The 17,984-nt window shown below is 43.5% G+C and overlaps 1 protein-coding gene across 5 annotated transcripts in view; it reads right to left on the bottom strand.

Moving 5' to 3' along the window:
- The window catches only part of LOC115162576 (protein quaking-A), a 90,336-nt gene that overhangs the window by 43,566 nt on the left and 28,786 nt on the right, over positions 1-17,984 (bottom strand). For all 5 annotated transcript variants that reach the window (XM_029714018.1, XM_029714021.1, XM_029714020.1 and 2 more), the window contains exon 3: positions 11,540-11,656. In XM_029714018.1, coding sequence (XP_029569878.1) covers positions 11,540-11,656 — 117 coding nt within the window. The remainder of the gene's footprint in view (positions 1-11,539; positions 11,657-17,984) is intronic.

Raw genomic sequence — 17,984 nt, 5'->3', positions numbered from 1 at the left:
TTACTAATATGCGGCTCAGCGCGTGCCGTGCCAAGCCAGAGTCGAGTGGCATGCCGCCGCTTGCCCGCTTCCTCTGCCGAGAGAGACGTTGCCATGACTTTACCACAATCATTTCTCTCTCAAACAAACACAGCGGGAAAATTAAGTTCAATATTTCTCTGTTCTTCAATTCCACGAGAAGGAGGGCATACTTTAAACAGGCAGAAGCCAAAATTATTTCACAATAGGCTGTTTTTACTTGTGGCCTATTTTGCAGGCAGCGTGGAGGTGAGTGAGGAGTTTGTGGAGAAACAGACAGGGCTAACTGTCAGTTGAACCGCCACAACCTCCTCAGAACACCCTGTGGAACTGCACCTGCCACTTTCTGAGCACTGGTCATTTTGAGGAGCGTGTGTGTGACTGCGGCAAAGAGGAGATGGTGAGTAAGTGAACACTACACAGAGAGACAGCCAGAGAGAGCTCCAGTACCGTGGGGATTCTCAGTCACACCCCAGGAAGGGCGGAAGCGAGGAAGGCTGGGAGCGGTGCGGAGTGCCACTCTCCCACTGTGGCTTGCTGTGAACAAGGTCACAGTGTCCTCAAGAGGAAAAAGTGACAGCATGACAAACGGGGGAGGAAGAGTGGTGGGACAGAGGGGGCAAGGCATGTTGGGAAGGCCATTAGAAGAGCGGCGAAATTCTGTTTACTGACATCTTAAACGGCTGAGAGGGAACTGCCAAGTAATCGAGTTGGCCAAAATATTAATGTTAACGGGGACGAAAAAACAATTACTTGCTTGTGTGGCGCCCAGAACCTCAAGCTTAGCAGGGCTAAGCTTAAACTCAATAAATCCTCGACCAAGGTTATACTCCAACACTGAAAACGCCACATGGAAAAAAGGCAACAGAAATAGCTGACCATATGTCCAGTGTAATTTGACCTGCCCCTTCTTGTTTGTTGTATTGGAAGAGGAAAGTTCCACAGCCCTCGACAGGGGTAGCTCGCGTGGTCAGCTGGTGCTAGATTTAATCTGGGCAAGTCTACAATTACTATTTATATCAACACGGTGCCAGAATGCACATTTCACAGCTAAGCGACTGTCTCAAACCAGCTGTCCCTCTCTCGCCCAGTCCCCAAGGGCTCCTCGATGGCACCTCTTAGCCATGGGGTGATGCACTTCAGTCGCAAATGCCACCGGGACAAAAGGGACTTGGAAACAGAGGGCAAGACAGAACAAAGTAAGGCTAGCTATGCCTGGAACAAAGGAGGAGTTGGGTTGTTCCACGAAATGGGATATTACATTTTAAGTACAAATTGTGCACCAATATTGAATTTTAAAAGCCTGTTAAATAAAATGAAGTGACATTTAATATAGACCACATGGAGAATTCTATAAACCTGTTTTTTTAATATGAATAAAGGCTTAGTAAGTTCCAATATTCTGCATTGATGTCCCTCTCACTTCTGGGAAGATTCACCCATTTAATTCCAACATTTCTTCAAGTTTCACCATCATTTAGTGTTGTATTCCGATACTCGAGCATGAAAAACTGCTCGGTACTAGAATTTGTGTCTCAAGGATCAAGTCTCAGCCCAGCCGATGTCTCCCTTTATAGCACGAGTGCTCCGTGCCGGCTTCACTTAGCCTGCACAGGGAGCCTGGGTCTGGGCTGCATCATGTTGACTCCCCATTCATGCTGAACGTGTTAAAACACTAATAATGCGACATGGCATGTAGAATCTGCACGCCAAACAAAATATCCATACAGGCTAGAACACTTTACAATGCAAGAAGATACCAGTAGCTTCCAGATTTGTACGCCATCTTTCCTTGCTCGCTTACAGCTGAAGCTTGATTCAATTCACTACCCTAGAACTTTGTTAGAAACACAAAATTTGCCCATTTGTCAACAAAACAGTATTCGTTTAAAAATCAGTCTCACGTCTCTCCCAAATATCTCTTGCCTCAGCGAACTTTGCTCGTGAACTACATCCTTACTGGTTAAAGAGACAGCGCGCACTTATACAATACAAGCACGAACCTGTACTGCTCAATGTTGATCAGTTCAATAAAATACGTCCCACATGGAAGGGGAAACGTAGCCCCATGAAATCTGCCAAAACAAGCTCAGTAACTCAATGCATGCACACTCGTATTGAATATGCATTCAACTGTATAGTGAATAGGCCTAGGCTGTCTTGATTTGCCCAGTTTAGAGATTTACCCTTCAAATTCATGATTACCATTATGTTATACAGTTCGATTGCTTACACCAAAGTCACATTATAAAATCAATCGATGCAGTCGTGCATGGCAATCTCTGAAAAATGTTGACTTATTGAATTACATTGAACTCAAGACGCCCAACGATTAAACAGAGCAGTAGCGGAGATTGTCTGGATCAAGTGTCATTGTGTTTTATACACGTCCCCACTATGATGTTGTAATAATACTGTGAAAATGATGCCGCCTTTTTAGTGTAAGCTGTTTGAAAAGGTCGCCTGAAATTTCTGCCTGTTTTGGTGCGATGGAGTTCCGGCCTGCCTGCAGACATAAATTAGTTAGACGAATAAGAAAGCGGTCCAAATCTGCCAATAACAGCTAGTTTTCCACTCAGTCCACTCCCAGACAGTACTAGCAAAATTCTTGCTTGAGAAATTGCTCTTTGCTAAGAAGCCATTTTAGTTAACCTCTCTAGGGTAGGGGGCAGTATTTGCACGGCCGGATAAAAAACGTACCCGATTTAATCTGGTTATTGCTACTGCCCAGAAACTAGAATATGCATATAAATTGTTTGATTTGGATAGAGAACACCCTAAAGTTGCTAAAACTGTTTGAATGGTGTCTGAGTATAACAGAACTCACATGGCAGGCAAAAACCTGACCATTTCTTGGCCTTCTACACTCTCTTTATTGAAAACTGAGGATCTCTGCTGTAACGTGACACTTCCTACGGCTCCCATAGGCTCTCAGAAGGCAGCAGAACGGTGAATGATGACTGGTGTCCCAGGCTGAAAAATAGTAGCGCATTTGGATAGTGGTCGATCAGAGAACAATGAGACTGGGGCGCGTGCACGAGCCGACACCATGTTTTAATTTTTTGGTCTTTGAACGAAAACAGGGTTTCCCGGTCGGAATATTATCGCTTTTTTTACGAGAAAAATCGCATAAAAATTGATTTTAAACAGCGGTTGACATGCTTCGAAGTACGGTAATGGAATATTTTGAATTTTTTTGTCACGAAACGCGTCGGGCGCGTAACCCTTCGTCACCCTTCGGATAGTGTCTTGAACGCACGAACAAAACAGAGGATATTTGAACATAACTATGGATTATTTTGAACCAAACCAACATTTGTTATTGAAGTATAAGTCCTGGGAATGCATTCTGACGAAGAACAGCAAAGGTAATCCAATTTTTCTTATAGTAAATCTGAGTTTGGTGAGTACCAAACTTGGTGGGTGTCAAAATAGCTAGCCCGTGATGGCGAGCTATCTACTCAGAATATTGCAAAATGTGCTTTTGCCGAAAAGCTATTTTAAAATCGGAAATAGCGATTGCATAAAGGAGTTCTGTATCTATAATTCTTAAAATAATTATGTTTTTTGTGAACGTTTATCGTGAGTAATTTAGTAAATTCATCAGAAGTTTGCGGTGGGTATGCTAGTTCTGAACGTCACATGCTAATGTAAAAAGCTGGTTTTTGATATAAATATGAACTTGATTGAACTAAACATGCATGTATTGTATAACATAATGTCCTAGGAGTGTCATCTGATGAAGATCATCAAAGGTTAGTGCTGCATTTATAGCTGTGGTTTGGGTTTATGTGACATATGCTAGCTTGAAAAATGGGTGTCTGATTATTTCTGGCTGGGTACTCTGCTGACATAATCTAATGTTTTGCTTTCGTTGTAAAGCCTTTTTGAAATCGGACAGTGTGGTTAGATTAACGAGAGTCTTGTCTTTAAAATGGTGTAAAATAGTCATATGTTTGAGAAATTGAAGTAATAGCATATCTAAGGTATTTGAATATCGCGCCATGGGATTACACTGGCTGTTGAGTAGGTGGGACGATTTCATCCCACATACCCTAGAGAGGTTTAAAAAAAAAAAATCATATTAACCTGTTAGGGTATAGGGGGCAGTATTTTCACGGCTGGATAAAAAAATTTACCCGATTTAATCTGGTTACTAATCCTACCCAGTAACTACAATATGCATATACTTATATATGGATAGAAAACACCCTAAAGTTTCAAAAACTGTTTGAATGGTGTCTGAGTATAACAGAACTCATTTGGCAGGCAAAACCCTGAGACAGATTCTGACAGGAAGTGGATACCTGATGTGTTGAATTGACTTTAAGCCTATACCATTGAAAAACAAAGGGGGTGAGGAATGTTTTGGCACTTCCTATTGCTTCCACAAGATGTCCCCAGCCTTTACAAAGTGTTTGTCTTCTACAGTGAGATCTGACTGAAGAAGAGCTTTGGAACGGCGATGGCCCATTAGACACCTGGCGTGCGAGTTGATGGTGGGTACTCTCATTCCGAAACGTTTTAAAAGAGAACCCAATGGTCCGCCTTGAATTTTATTCATGTTCTGGTTAAAAAAGGCCCTAATGATTTATGCGATACAACGTTTGACATGTTTGAACGAACGTAAATATATTTTTCCCGTTCGTGAAGTGAAGTCTGGCTGGCTTAGATCATGTGCTACAACACGGAGGTTTTTGGACATAAATGATGAGCTTTTTTGAACAAAACTACATTCGTTATGGACCTGGGATTCTTTGGAAGTGACATCTGATGAAGAGAATCAAAGGTAATGGATTATTTACATAGTATTTTCGATTTTAGATCTCTCCAACATGGCGGTTAGTCTGTATCGCAATGCGTATTTTTCTGGCGCAGTGCTCAGATTATTGCAAGGTGTGATTTCTCAGTAAGGTTAATTTAAAAATCTGGCAAGTCCATTGCGTTCAAGAGATGTAAATCTATAATTCTTTGAATGACAATATAATATTTTACCAATGTTTTCTAATATTAATTAATTAATTATTTTGTTGACATGACTTGACTGCCGGTATTGGAGGGAAACGATTTCCTGAACATCAACGCCATAGTAAAACGCTGTTTTTAGATATAAATATGAACTTGATAGAACTAAAAATGCATGCATTGTCTAACATAATGTCCTAGGAGTGTCATCTGATGGAGATTGTAAAAGGTTAGTGCATAATTTTAGCTGATTTTATGGTTTTGGTGACGCCTGTCTTTGAATCGACAATACACTACACACAGCTATTGTCAATGTACTCTCCTAACATAACCTAACTTTATGCTTTCCCCGTAAAACCTTTTTGAAATCGGAAAACGTGGTTAGATTAAGGAGATGTTTATCTTTCAAAGGCTGTAAGTTAGTTGTATGTTTGAGAAATTTGAATTTTGACATTTATTTGGTTTCAAATTTGCCGCTCTTGAAATGCACCTGCTGTTGATAGGGTGCGCCACGGGTGGCACGCTAACGTCCCACATAGCCCCAAGAAGTTAAGGTACTTAAATTGTTACCAAAAAACGATTTGATTAAGATAAAGGTCCAATGCAGCTGTTAACAATAAATAAATTGTGAAGCTTGCACACAAGCTTCAATTCCCTTGTCACAAGGGGATTTATGGCTGACTTAAGAAATCGCCAATCCTGTTAGATACACGTTACTTTATTTGGCACCTTAAGTCTTTATTTTTTATTCTCTTACAATGGGAACACATGTTTATTAATTTTAACATGTGCTCTTTATGACAGCATGTTAAAAAGTAGGTGAAATCAAATTTGACCAAGTCAGACTTCTCAAAAAGCACCAAATTGGTGGAACAACCCAGCTATACTTAAGTTTAACTTCTTTGGCATACTGGTTATTGTTCTGAATTTTGGATGCCTGACGTGCCCAAAGTAAACTGCCTGTTACTCAGGCCCAGAAGCTAGGATATGCATATAATTGGTAGCATTGGATAGAAAACACTGAAGTTTAAAACTGTTAAAATAACGTCCGAGTATAACAGAACTGATATGTCAGGCAAAAACCCGAGGAAAATCCAGCTGGAATCTTTAAGTTGTTGAGGTCACAGGCCATTTCAATGCTAGCCTATGGGATATACAAATAGATAGGAACTGCAATCTGGGTCCTATGGCTTCCACTAGATGTCAACAGTCCTTAGAATGGGTTTCAGACTTGTTTATGGAAAAATGGAAAAACTACAAGGCGTCTCATTAGAAAAGTAGTCTTGTTGGCACGTGAATGAGGTGCGCACTCTTCATTATTTATCTTCCCTATTAAACATACTATTCTCCTTAAATTTGATCATTTATTTAGATATTACAGTACCTGAGTATTAATTAGAAACATTATTTGACTTGTTTGGACGAACTTTACCAGTAACTTTTTGGATTGGTTTGTATGCACAATGAACGAGTGGAGTACTTAGATCATTGGCGCCAACTAAAGACTTTTTGGATATAAAGGATTTTATTAAACAAAAACAGCCATTCATTGTGTAGCTGGGACCCTTGGGATTGCAAACAGAGGAAGATCTTCAAAAGGTAACTGATTTATTTCATCACTATGATTTTGTGACACGTGTTGGTTGAAAAAGTATTTTGATGTGGGGCGCTGTCCTCAGATAGTCGCATGGTATGCTTTCGCCGTAAAGCCTTTTTGAAATCTGACAATACGGTTGGATTAACAAGAAGTTAAGCTTTTAAATGATGCATGACACTTGTATTTTCATGAATGTTTAATGTTATGATTTTTGTATTTCGCGCTCTGCAATTTCACCGGATGTTGTCGTAGGCGTCCCACTAGCGGTTCATGCACCCTAACAGGTTTAATTAACTCTTTAGGAATAGGGGGCAGCATTGGGAAGTTTGGATGAAAAGCGTGCCCAGAGTAAACTGCCTGTTACTCAGGCCCAGAAGCTAGAATATGCATATAATTAGTAGATTTGGATAGAAAACACTAAAGTTTCCAAAACTGTTAAAATAATGACTGAGTATAACAGAACTCATATGGCAGGTGAAAACCTGAGAAAAATCCAACCAGGAAGTGGGAACTCAGTTTTGTAGTTTAAATGAATGCCTATCGAATATCCAGTGTCTGTGGGGTCAGATTGCACTTCCTAAGGCTTCCACTAGATGTCAAGTCTTTAGAAGTTGTTTCAGGCTTCTATTGTGAAAGGGGAGCGAATAAGAGCACTAAGCAGATGGCCCAGGTGAAAGCCTTTGGTTTAGTCACGCGTGGCCGTGAGCGCTAGCTCCGTTCCCTTTCCTTTCTAATGAAAACAGTATTGTCTGGTTGAAACATTATTGAATATGATAAAAACACCCTAAGGATTGATTAGAAACATCGTTTGACATGTTTCTACGAACCCAAATGGAACTTTGACTGTGCCCGCGCTTTGTGCATTTGGATTACTGGACTAAACACTATCAAAAAGGAGGTATTTGGACAAAGATGAACTTTATCGAACATTTGTCTAACATGGAGACCTGGGAGTGCCATCAGATGAAGATCAAAGGTAAGTGATTAATTTTAATGCTATTTCTGACTTGTGACACCTCTCCTTGGTTGGAAAATGGCTGTATGGTTTTTGTGGCTAGGCGCTGACCTAACATAATCGCATGGTATGCTTTCACCGCAAAGCCTTTTTGAAAATCAGACACAGCGGCTGGATTAACAAGAACTGTATCTTTAATCGTATGTTTTACACTTGTATCTTATATCAATGTTGATGAGTATTTCTGTAATTTGATGTGGCTCTGCATTGTCACCAGATGTTTAAGACAATGCATTTCTGAACATGACACCAATTTCAAAATGAGGTTTTTGGACATAAAGATTAACTTTATCGAACAAAACAAACATTTATTGTCTAACATTGAGTCCTGGGAGTGCCATCCGGTGAAGATCAAAGGTTAGTGATTAAATGTAATGCTATTTCTGCATTTGTGACACCTCTCCTTTTGGAAAATGGCTGTATGGTTTTTTTTGTGGCTTGGCGCTGACCTAACATAATCGCTTGGTGTGCTTTCACCGTAAAGCCTTTTTGAAAATCGGACACTGGTTGGATTAACGAGAAGCATCTTTAAAATGGTGTATAATACTTGTATGTTTGAGGAATTTAAATTATGAGAATTCTGTTGTTTGAATTTGGCGCCCTGCAATTTCACTGGCTGTAGGCCAGGTGTTCCGCTAGCAGAACCCCCTTCGCAGAAAGGTTAAGGAGCCCTCTTAAATACCTGTCAAAAGGGGAACTAAGTTGAGGCGCTTATAAATTATATCAGTCTCAACTGCTTTTGCCATGTCCAAGCGCTTCTGAATTCCACCTCCATCTTTTCCAAGACGACATTTCTCCACAGTTCCTAAAGCACTAGAAGGAACTGTAGTCTAAAAGCTCTCAAACAAGCTTCATAAAGCATGAGCAAGCGTTGGTTGAATCAAGCTGTATCTGGGAAGAGTCACCTCAGTCTGAAAAATCCAAGTGTGCTTGCAGTGCCAAATCATATCAATTGCCAATCCAGGCGTTGAAATTCTGGGCATTGCACTGACGATTTTCCCAACTTGGAATGGCAACACCTCCTACAGAAAGGCCATTGCAGTGAGCCGCATCTGACGGCATGGTTAGAGGCAACTACAAACTAGGCCCTGATTTTTTATTTTAAAAACGACAAAGTTTTCAGAACCACTTCAAAAAAGGCACAGTACTTCAGGATTTGGGTTGTGATCATAGTAGCGTGAACACATTGTCTCCAGTACGTAAGATCTTTTTCCCCTGTGTTTGCAGAGGTCCCCCGTGATTTAGGCCTTGTTTGATCAGAGGACAGAGCGTCACCTGAGGGACAAGTTATTATCCTCTGCCTCCCGTCTGCACTGCCACATCAAGGCTCAGAGACATGGTGAGGTGGGGGGGTGACTTAAAACGGCTGACAGACGTGCGTCATTATTGTGAATGGGCGATAAACGTTGCATTGCCTTTTTAAAAGATTTGGGCTGTCAAGTGCACAATTACCCAATCTGTACAATTTCTAACATCAGAGGCCTGTGGGGGTGGACAGACCAGAGCGGAAGTCAATATGCATGGAGCTCAGAATTTTGGCTAGTTGGTGCACACGTCTAAGTGACTTCAGTGGTATTTATGTGGTCTTGTAGTAGTTGTCATTTGAACAACTTTAAAATAGGATGTTGACCTACGTGCATAGGCATCCACCAGAACCGGAGTTTCTTGAATAAGCCCCAGCGAAAACCTGCCACCTCAAACAGCCCAGCCCCAGTGGCATCCCTGGGGCTCTAGTCCCCTGCAGCCATGGCTCAATTTCTCTCACATTAACTCACCCCCCCCCCCTAGCTCTGTCACATACTGCCCCCCCCCCGCCTCCTCCCCATTGCTCCAGCCACTGGCGGGCTGGGCCTGCCCCTGGAGGGAGCTGCAAACTGAATTATTGAGAGCTGAAAAACGGCAGAGGTAATGGCTCCTGAATAAACAGACTGCATTATCCCCTGCTGCCTCTGTTTCCAGGGAAGTTTGGGAGAACACAGGGCAGTTCAGGGCAGTTCAGGGAGTGGAAACTATAGCTGGCTGACAGAGGGAAGGTATCCTTGGTTATGAGGGAGGAATGCTCTCCCGTGTGGCACTGATAGGGGTGACAAGAGATGGAGAGGGAGAGTTTAATTAATTAATGTAAACACTCATTTTCAGGTAAGCTGATTGAAAACACATTCATATAGTTACACCCATGCCTCCCATACCTACTATCCCATTCTCACCCGTGTGAGCCCCAGTCAATTTTTCCCTCTGAAACTGTCCATTTCTGAAACAGAAATAAAATCAAACTTACGAGGCATAATCTATATTAATATTTTGTTACTCCTTCGTTTTATATTACACTCTTAAAAGCATCACCCTTGTCTTCTCCAGAAACATATTTATTAGAGGCAGTTAAAACTGCTGGTCCGTTTATCGGCCTGTAATTGCAGCGAGCATCAGACAGGTCTCAGGGCCATAGAAAGACAAATGAAGGGAGATAAGCTACCATGGGTCATCAAACCTTTACTTTTATAATCTTATCAGATGAGCTGCGAGGAGCAGTCATCTAAATGAGGTGTGCGTTGGCATTTGTGTGTAAAACCTCTAATGCAAATCGAATTCTGAAAAAAGATCAGAATTAGCACAGAAAAAAAACTAACCAGCGCTGTGATAGTGAACAGACGCCAAGGGAGATTAAAATAAATGGAAAACAAGCCAAGAATGAGGGTGGTGTTAAAGATACAAGTTATCCACCCCTAGAGCTGTAAACTGGAGCTTCTAGGAGTGAGGCTCTGGTGGGAATCCTTGTGCATTCTCCCATTGTTGCTTTCTGCTGCTGCCGCTCTTCTAGCGAAGCAGCAGAGCCTCCAGGCAGGCGGGGGTCCATCGTGGAGGGGATAAAGTACACTTCTCCCGCCTTACTTATGCAAATGCTTGTAATGTAGCACTGCTGCCTAACAAATTAACTACACTGAGGCGGCAGATGGAGAGGGGGGGAAAGGAACCGAACCAGCCAAAAGAACACATCTGGCTACAAAATACAAAAATCTGGCTACAAAAGAATTGTCGATGTTTTGAAAGGTGTCGTAGAAATGGTTGGCATTTGCTTTCAAAATATCTCGGAAATGTCTCAGACTATATCTATAAGGAGGCAGCAAAGTCAAGCCACTTATGAAAAGTGAAGAATTTCACATCAAAACTAAGTAGTAACGGTGATAGATCAGTCTAACGTTGTGTTTGACCCTTCCTTTAGTTGGGTTGTCGCCATATATCCAGGATTTATGGCAGATCAACTATATTCAGCCAAGGGCCAAATTCTCAAGTGGATGATCAGGGGGCAGAAATAATTTGTAGAATACAAATTGACAGCAAGAAACGCAAAACAGATTTGACAAATTATTTTAAACCTTGCTTGCATTTGTTTACGATCACCTCTTATGCGCGGGAATACTTTGGAACAGACTTCCACAATGGAGCCGATTTGCTGGTGTTTTTACAGTCTTATGTCCAACAAATTAAAAAGTATGATTTTGTTTGTCAGAAAACTTGTGGCAGGTGGGTAAATAAAATCAGTTGGGTAACCCTGGTTTTTGAGAAGAGGACACGTGACGTTGGTGACCTTTCAGAAATCCAAACAGCTCCGAACCACACCGTGGCCAAGCCCAGAATAGACCCAGCACTTTGCCCGGGCCTACCCTTGTCACTTTAGAGGGCACTTTCCATTGAGAAGCCTTTCCATAACCTAGAGTCAAGTATCTTTCACGCTTTATGTAGGCTGTATCGTTAGCTTGTGGGCTATAGCTCAAAATTACTGGGGGGGGGGGGCATGGCTAACCACTTCATGCGTTGAGTAACTAATCAAAATGGCTGTTTTACAACAAGCCGGTTAGAAGGGAGTCTTAAATCCAAGTCTGTTTTTGCAAAAAGTTAAGTGGGGAAAAGGAGGGTGGGGGGAGCAAATAAACCAATGAGCTCACCTTCTTTCTGTCTCTCATGGAGCTCTTTCCTCGCACCATGATTTTGCATCCAGTTTCTGCTTCCAGCTGCTTGGCGGTGAGTCCGCGAGGCCCCAGGATTCTGCCCACAAAGTTATACTGCAGAGAGGGGGGAAGAAAAACGTTACAGGTACAAAGAGTATTTCGCATTTAGACTGCAGTGTAGATAATCACTTGCGCACTATGAATAATTTGTCATGTAACAGCCTACTAATCTGAAGTCATGTGATTACTTAGGACTCACAGGCTGCAGACCAAAAATGTTTTACCCCCTCAGCCCTTGCGCTATCCACTTTCCCTTGGTGGAATCCCTGTCGAAAACGGATACAGTTTTATTGCCATCTTAAGTGGAGGTCCAATTCACCAACGTTGCCCCCTCAGCCCTCAATTTAGCTCAAAGGAGCGAGGCAGATATGACCCACAATTCAATGCAAACTGTAGTGACATGTCAAACTCGCAATCATGAAGTGTCAAATGTAATCAACAAGGCTGCATTTTCAGCATGTCAGAAAAATATGAAGCTAGCTTCCTAAACAAACAAAATCTACAGATTTTAGCATTGGCAAATTGGCTTGGTCTCGTAGTGAGGAGCCTATACAACATTGCTAGGTTCATTAAAAAAAATGCAATTCTGAAATGTATTGGAATAAATTACCAAACCATCTAGCTACCTGACAGGAGTACTAGCTAGATACTTTAGCTTACTAGGTACATTAATAGCTTTTGGTTGGTTGTTTTTAAGCTCAGATTCAAGATTTCCACCAAGGACATCGCCTCTCCGATCATCACTCTCCCTCGCTTGGGCAAGGATGTGACGATGTAAAATGACATTCAAGGGCTGAGGGTTTAGGGCCAAGGGTTGTCTACTTTGAGTTTGAAACGCAGACATAGAATTGTTCAAACCCTCATTTAATAAGCTTCAGTCAACCTCTTCTGCTCTGCTCTTCCATAGCGCTCAACATGTGATATTGGTTCATTGCTACCACGACAGCAGATTCCAGACAACAAGTAACCAGTGTGACCTTTAGGGGCCTCTTCTTTTTCCTGGCCTAATATAAAAACTGAATAAATTCAAGAGCACAGGTACGAGTCGCACGTTCCCGACGGTGCACCCTGCTGCCTTGCAAATATTACGGAACCACACTGGGCTCGCCAGAAAGCAGGCTGAAAATGAATTCTTTGAGGGGAAAATAGAAATGAAACTACTTTCAGGGAATTATGGTGGGGTGGGGGGGGGGGGGTTGGGGGAGTGAGGAGGTGAAGGCTCTGCTCGACAATTTTCTTATCGAGGCCCTTTCACTCGTGAGTGGCTTTGCGGCTTTGTACCAAAGGGAACGTATTTACAGACGTAATCCTCTCCACTTGAAACTGGTTTCCACTAGGATAAAGGAACAATGTCCAAAATAATCCACAACAATTTTTTGCCGAAATAAAAACAGAAGAATGGGTAGAGAAGGGAAGACAGTTGAAAAGGTAAAACAAACTGTGCATGTTTACCACATGCAGTGCTAAGCTGAGAACGTGACGGGTATGAGATCCATAACTATTCAGAGGGGCATTTATGCACTCATACAAAATTCCTAGACCTGCTTAATGTTCATATGGCACAGCACTAAGTTATGGTTGGCACAATTTTATTAGGTATGAAATCCATGCTTACTGATTCCTCAACAAAATTCAAATGAAGTCTACAAGGCCAGCATTGTGTACATCTGAGACACTACAACATATCATTCTAGGAGTTGCCTACTAACAAAGGGCCTAACCTTTCCAGACCCTTTGCTTCCCTGTGGATTACGTTACTGTGGAGCTGGCGTAGACAAGCGGGCAGGCTAAGCCAACGTCTGTTTGGCAAACTCTAGTCACTAGACTGGTGTGGGGGTGGTGACGGCAGGGCGCACCTGTCCTCCTGCCCCCTCTAGTCACCCAATAGAGAATATAGCGATAAACTCTGGCTGTGTTCCGATCCCCCTGCCACCTTAGGCAGCGGAGGAGCGAACTGTCGGTCTGCATCACACGGGAAGCAGAAGGCGACAAGAGGACTGGCTCCCAGGCACAGCCTCTACCCACGGTCGGCCACCAATGGCCTTCCGCCTTCAGTCTAGCATCAGAAGCACACGCTCATAGACTGAGGCGACAGGAGCAAGGTCCCTGGGTGAAGCATAACCTTTAAAGCTAGCTAGTGCGCCCAAGCTTACTCTGTCATAAGATAAGAAAATAGCTAGAGCTAATGTCTTTGACAGTGCACACTGCATGATAATTCACACCGTCTGTCAGCATGGCTATGGATATTTAAGGTCAGACAAGCTCAGTGTTTCTCAAACCCCAGCCAGTGACAAATAATGCTTGCGTGGTATACTATAAATTACTGGCCAATTACTGTGCTCTGTTTATTTGAAGACCTAGCCAGAGAAACCCACACTAGCAGCTCTAATCCCCATCTGAGGAGAGTCGGTTATGAAAGGAGTTCCTATACTGATAGAGAAATATCCTTTTACCATGGATCTCTCTGCAACTGCTCTCAAGATAGAAGTGAATTCTCCCTTGCTATGAATATGTTGATGCTGATTGTACATGACAGAGAAGGGGCTTGCTGGAAAGTTGGGGAATTGCTCACTTTGAATACTGGGACAAGACAGGAATTACCACCACAAGGGACAGGGCAGGTCCCACTGTCCCTCCCAAAGTTGATCCAGTTTTTCTAATGGCTTTAAAGACACACCTTTGACATGCATGATATGGGTGGTGATAAGTGGTTCAAGGACATAGGGTTGTGGAGGAGGTTGGGGGGACAGATCTATTCTTAAGAGGGATAGGGGGGGTGAGTCTTCAGTATCCCCCTGGTAATGGAGACTGACGCATTGGCAGCAGCCATGTTTGGTGATGGCGACCGTTGTGACCGAGAAAAGAGGGAGCAGGCGTCTGGCCAAGCTGTTAAAGCGCCCTCCGCTCCAGGAAAATTCAGCGCTGCTCATAAATGTCAGCTAACGCAGGGCCACAAACGTCTAGGACAGAAATACGATACTCATCACATAATTCAACAGCATAGAGGGATAAAGCAATGCTTCAACAAACAGGGGACTTGATATCAGAAGTCCACATGTGCAAGAACTGTCCCCATATGGAGTTGTAAACAACCCTCTTTTTAGTCACCCCTTGTTGCTCATCGTGGAACATTCTATGCTGCAGCAAAGATTCTACATTTTTCCACAGGTGGTAACATTTAAAAATGTCGTCATTTAGCAGACTTATCCAGAGCGACTTACAATAATGAATGCATACATCTTTATATTGGTCCCCCGTGGGAATCGAACCCCCTACCCTGGCATTGCAAGTGCCATGCGCTACCAACTGAGGTAGCCACCCTCATAAGCCATTGAATGTATAAAATACAAAAGCTAAATGTCTGACCTATCAGAGAGGTGGTTGTAGTTCCAAGAACTGCCAGGAAGTCAATACCCTCCCGTCCTTTCTAAAATAAAGCGGTTGTGTTCTAAAATGAGTCAGAGGCTGTGCCAGGAAATCCGACCATTCTAAACCAAAGACACGTGTGAGTGAGGTCACGTTGGCCAAATGTCACGCTACCAGTTTCATCCCACTGAATTGCCAGAAAGGGGCACTTAACTCTGAAGGTTTGGTGGCATGCAAGGAACGTTTGGCTAAACAAGTCAGTATGTGCGCAGGTGTCACCTTCCTTTCAACAATCAAACATGGCTGACAACTGGTAGCTATGGCCACAGGGCGGTACTATAACAAGACAACGTCCATCTAGTTAAAACACATGGTAAATATGAGCAGCGCCAACTGCCGGGCTGACTAACCAACCATATAATCAGCATCCATCAATTCTGTCAATCACTGGAGAGAAACTGATTTGATTTCCAGCAGTGAATGTACAAATTGCAAATTCAGGCTATGAACCTCCATCCCGCCACCTCCTCATCTCTTTTTTTTGTATCTGTTGAATGAAATGCATGCATAAGCGATCTATTTATTTTGCAAACTCAACAAGAACTCCGCTGGCTCTCTGCGGAGGCCGTTCTCAGAGCAGCCAATTCCCTTTCCTAATTTAAGGCATTAGGAGATTAGACACTGGGACCTTCCGCCACCAGTTTCTCTCCCTGACTTTCATCTCAGTTTCCTCTAGCCCCTGCAAATCAACACACACAGCCGCCGCCCTCCCCCCTGCCTGGGCCCCCACTTCCGAGGGCCTCCCAGGACGGGGGCTTAGAGTGACATTAAAAAGGCGCTTTGTTTACCCCCCTTATCAGCACTCGGCAGGCAGAGGGGGTTGACCGGGGGCACAGAGAGAAACTCCTTGCCTACGCCCCGCTCTTCGTTCTGAAGTTGACTGGCTCCCCTGGGTCCCGAAGCAGGCGGGTTACCAGTTTAAGGACGTATACAAGGTAAAAATATTTGCTTGCCTCAACCGCAGCTCTAGATAAGGAAGGAAGTGTATTATTTTTTATACTTGTTAGTGGCGACGTGCCTCACTGAGTGTATTTGGGGGGGAGAACAGCAGGGATGAGAACAAATAATTACCTTAGGCCAATTGTGTAAATGAGCAACCCTTTCATACAGTGAGATGAGTGCAACGATAATGTCTACCTAAGGCACTGCACAGAGTTGCGACATGTTTCCCACCAAGAACTCAGACACCCTGGGTTATTGTGCCACATATCCATATTGCCCGGTTCCTTTTACCAGGGGAGATGAGTATTGTCTGTTGGAACACATTTACATTGCAGAACATGATTACAACCTCTCCCCATGCACTGTAGACATGTCTCTCAGCAGCATGACTGGCTGCCTAGCAAACTCAGAGCAGAAGTGACCTTCAAACCACAGAGGATATCCCTCCCTCTTGCTGCTCTCCTAATAACACTCCTTGTACATAGGAGCCCTACCAAGCAGAGGTCTGGCAGGTACACAAAACACTATTTGCTGCACATGTATGGCAGCACACCACAGACAGGGCTGTATACTTTCACCTCTACTCAACCCCAACAAAGTCCACTCCCACCTGCTTTTGTCAGCGTCTGCAACTCAGACCTTTCTTCCCTGTGCTGTATCACATCCAGACCTCCCTTTGCATTTCTGTCTCTTCTCCCCCCCCCCCCCCAAGAATAAATCAATACTCCTCTTACAGTACATGCCGTCTCCCAGGTGACATTTGGGGTTTATCATTAATTCATCGGTGGCTCAACCATTAATACTAGCCGGCGTATCATTCAATTAATCCGTTTTTCACCTTTGCTATGCTCCATGCCCACGTGCTCCCCCCCCCCAATCAGACAGACAAGAGAGGGGAGAACAAGTGATTGGAGCACGGCGCTGCCCCTGCCCATTACTAATTAACCTCCGTCAAGTAACAGTGCCTGGGCACATCTGGAGGGTTCTCGTTCTCCAACCCAGACCCTGGGCATGTCTCACACGGGACTGGTGCCACCAGGGCTAACAAATTAACACCCTCTGCTCTACCTGGGTCATGTTCAGTAGGGCACAAAAATGGAAAACGTTCCAAAAGCAGTGAGGTACTATCTGAACTTGTCCAATAACTGTTTTGCTGTAGAATGTTTTGCTACCATGTGCTTTAATGAACACAACCCTGGGCAAGGGGGACTAGGATGGGTAATTGTACCGCGATAGTTGCAGTGGTCCGAGATTAATTCCCAGAATAAGATTGTACCCTCAGTCTTGAGGGAGGGAGGATAGCTGGAGAAGCAAGCGTGAAAATGTGACCCGATACTCGGCTTGTGAAATTTTCGCATCAAAGCACACATTTAGCACCTAATCAGCTTGCCTTTGATACATTTGTTTGGGGGGTTTATTTGGGGTTGCAGCAGAGGAAACCGGCTGAGTTGCAAAGGGGTGGGTGGGGGGGAGGAAAATGGAGGATTGGCGCAGAAGGAAAAGTTCATGGCCTAATATGCAAAGAGGCCGAAAAATCTCAACTGTTCATCAGAGCGTCGAGTTCATCAGCACAAGTCAATCACAAACCCTCAGACGAGGCTGAGCGCGTTGAGTCACAGAGCAGAGCATATACTGTGCAGACGATACAGCCCAATCTCCGTCAGCAAGTGAGATATTCAAATAAGTATAGTCAGTTCCTTTAATTGGGGTTATACTAAAATTCACAGACTGTGCTTGCGGAGCTAAACAGGATCAGAACAAATCTGGGATGCCCCTGAACGGATTTCAAACTCTTTCCAGAAGACAAAAACGTTGACAGTCAATGCAATATTACACTGGTATGATTTCTGTATGTAGATTGTTACAGACAGGCTGGGTGTGAATGGAGCATGTAAGAAGGCCAAGTGGGTAGGGAGAGTGTGTGTGTGTGTGGTTGCGCACGAGTATGTGTGTAGGCCAAAGGTAAGTGAATGAGTGTGCGTGCTGATTGCCTTCCGACAGCAGTCGCTGTGGT

This window comes from Salmo trutta, chromosome 25 (genome assembly GCF_901001165.1).
Source record: "Salmo trutta chromosome 25, fSalTru1.1, whole genome shotgun sequence".
NCBI classification, from domain to species: domain Eukaryota; kingdom Metazoa; phylum Chordata; class Actinopteri; order Salmoniformes; family Salmonidae; genus Salmo; species Salmo trutta.
This window is presented reverse-complemented; position numbering and strand designations above follow the sequence as displayed.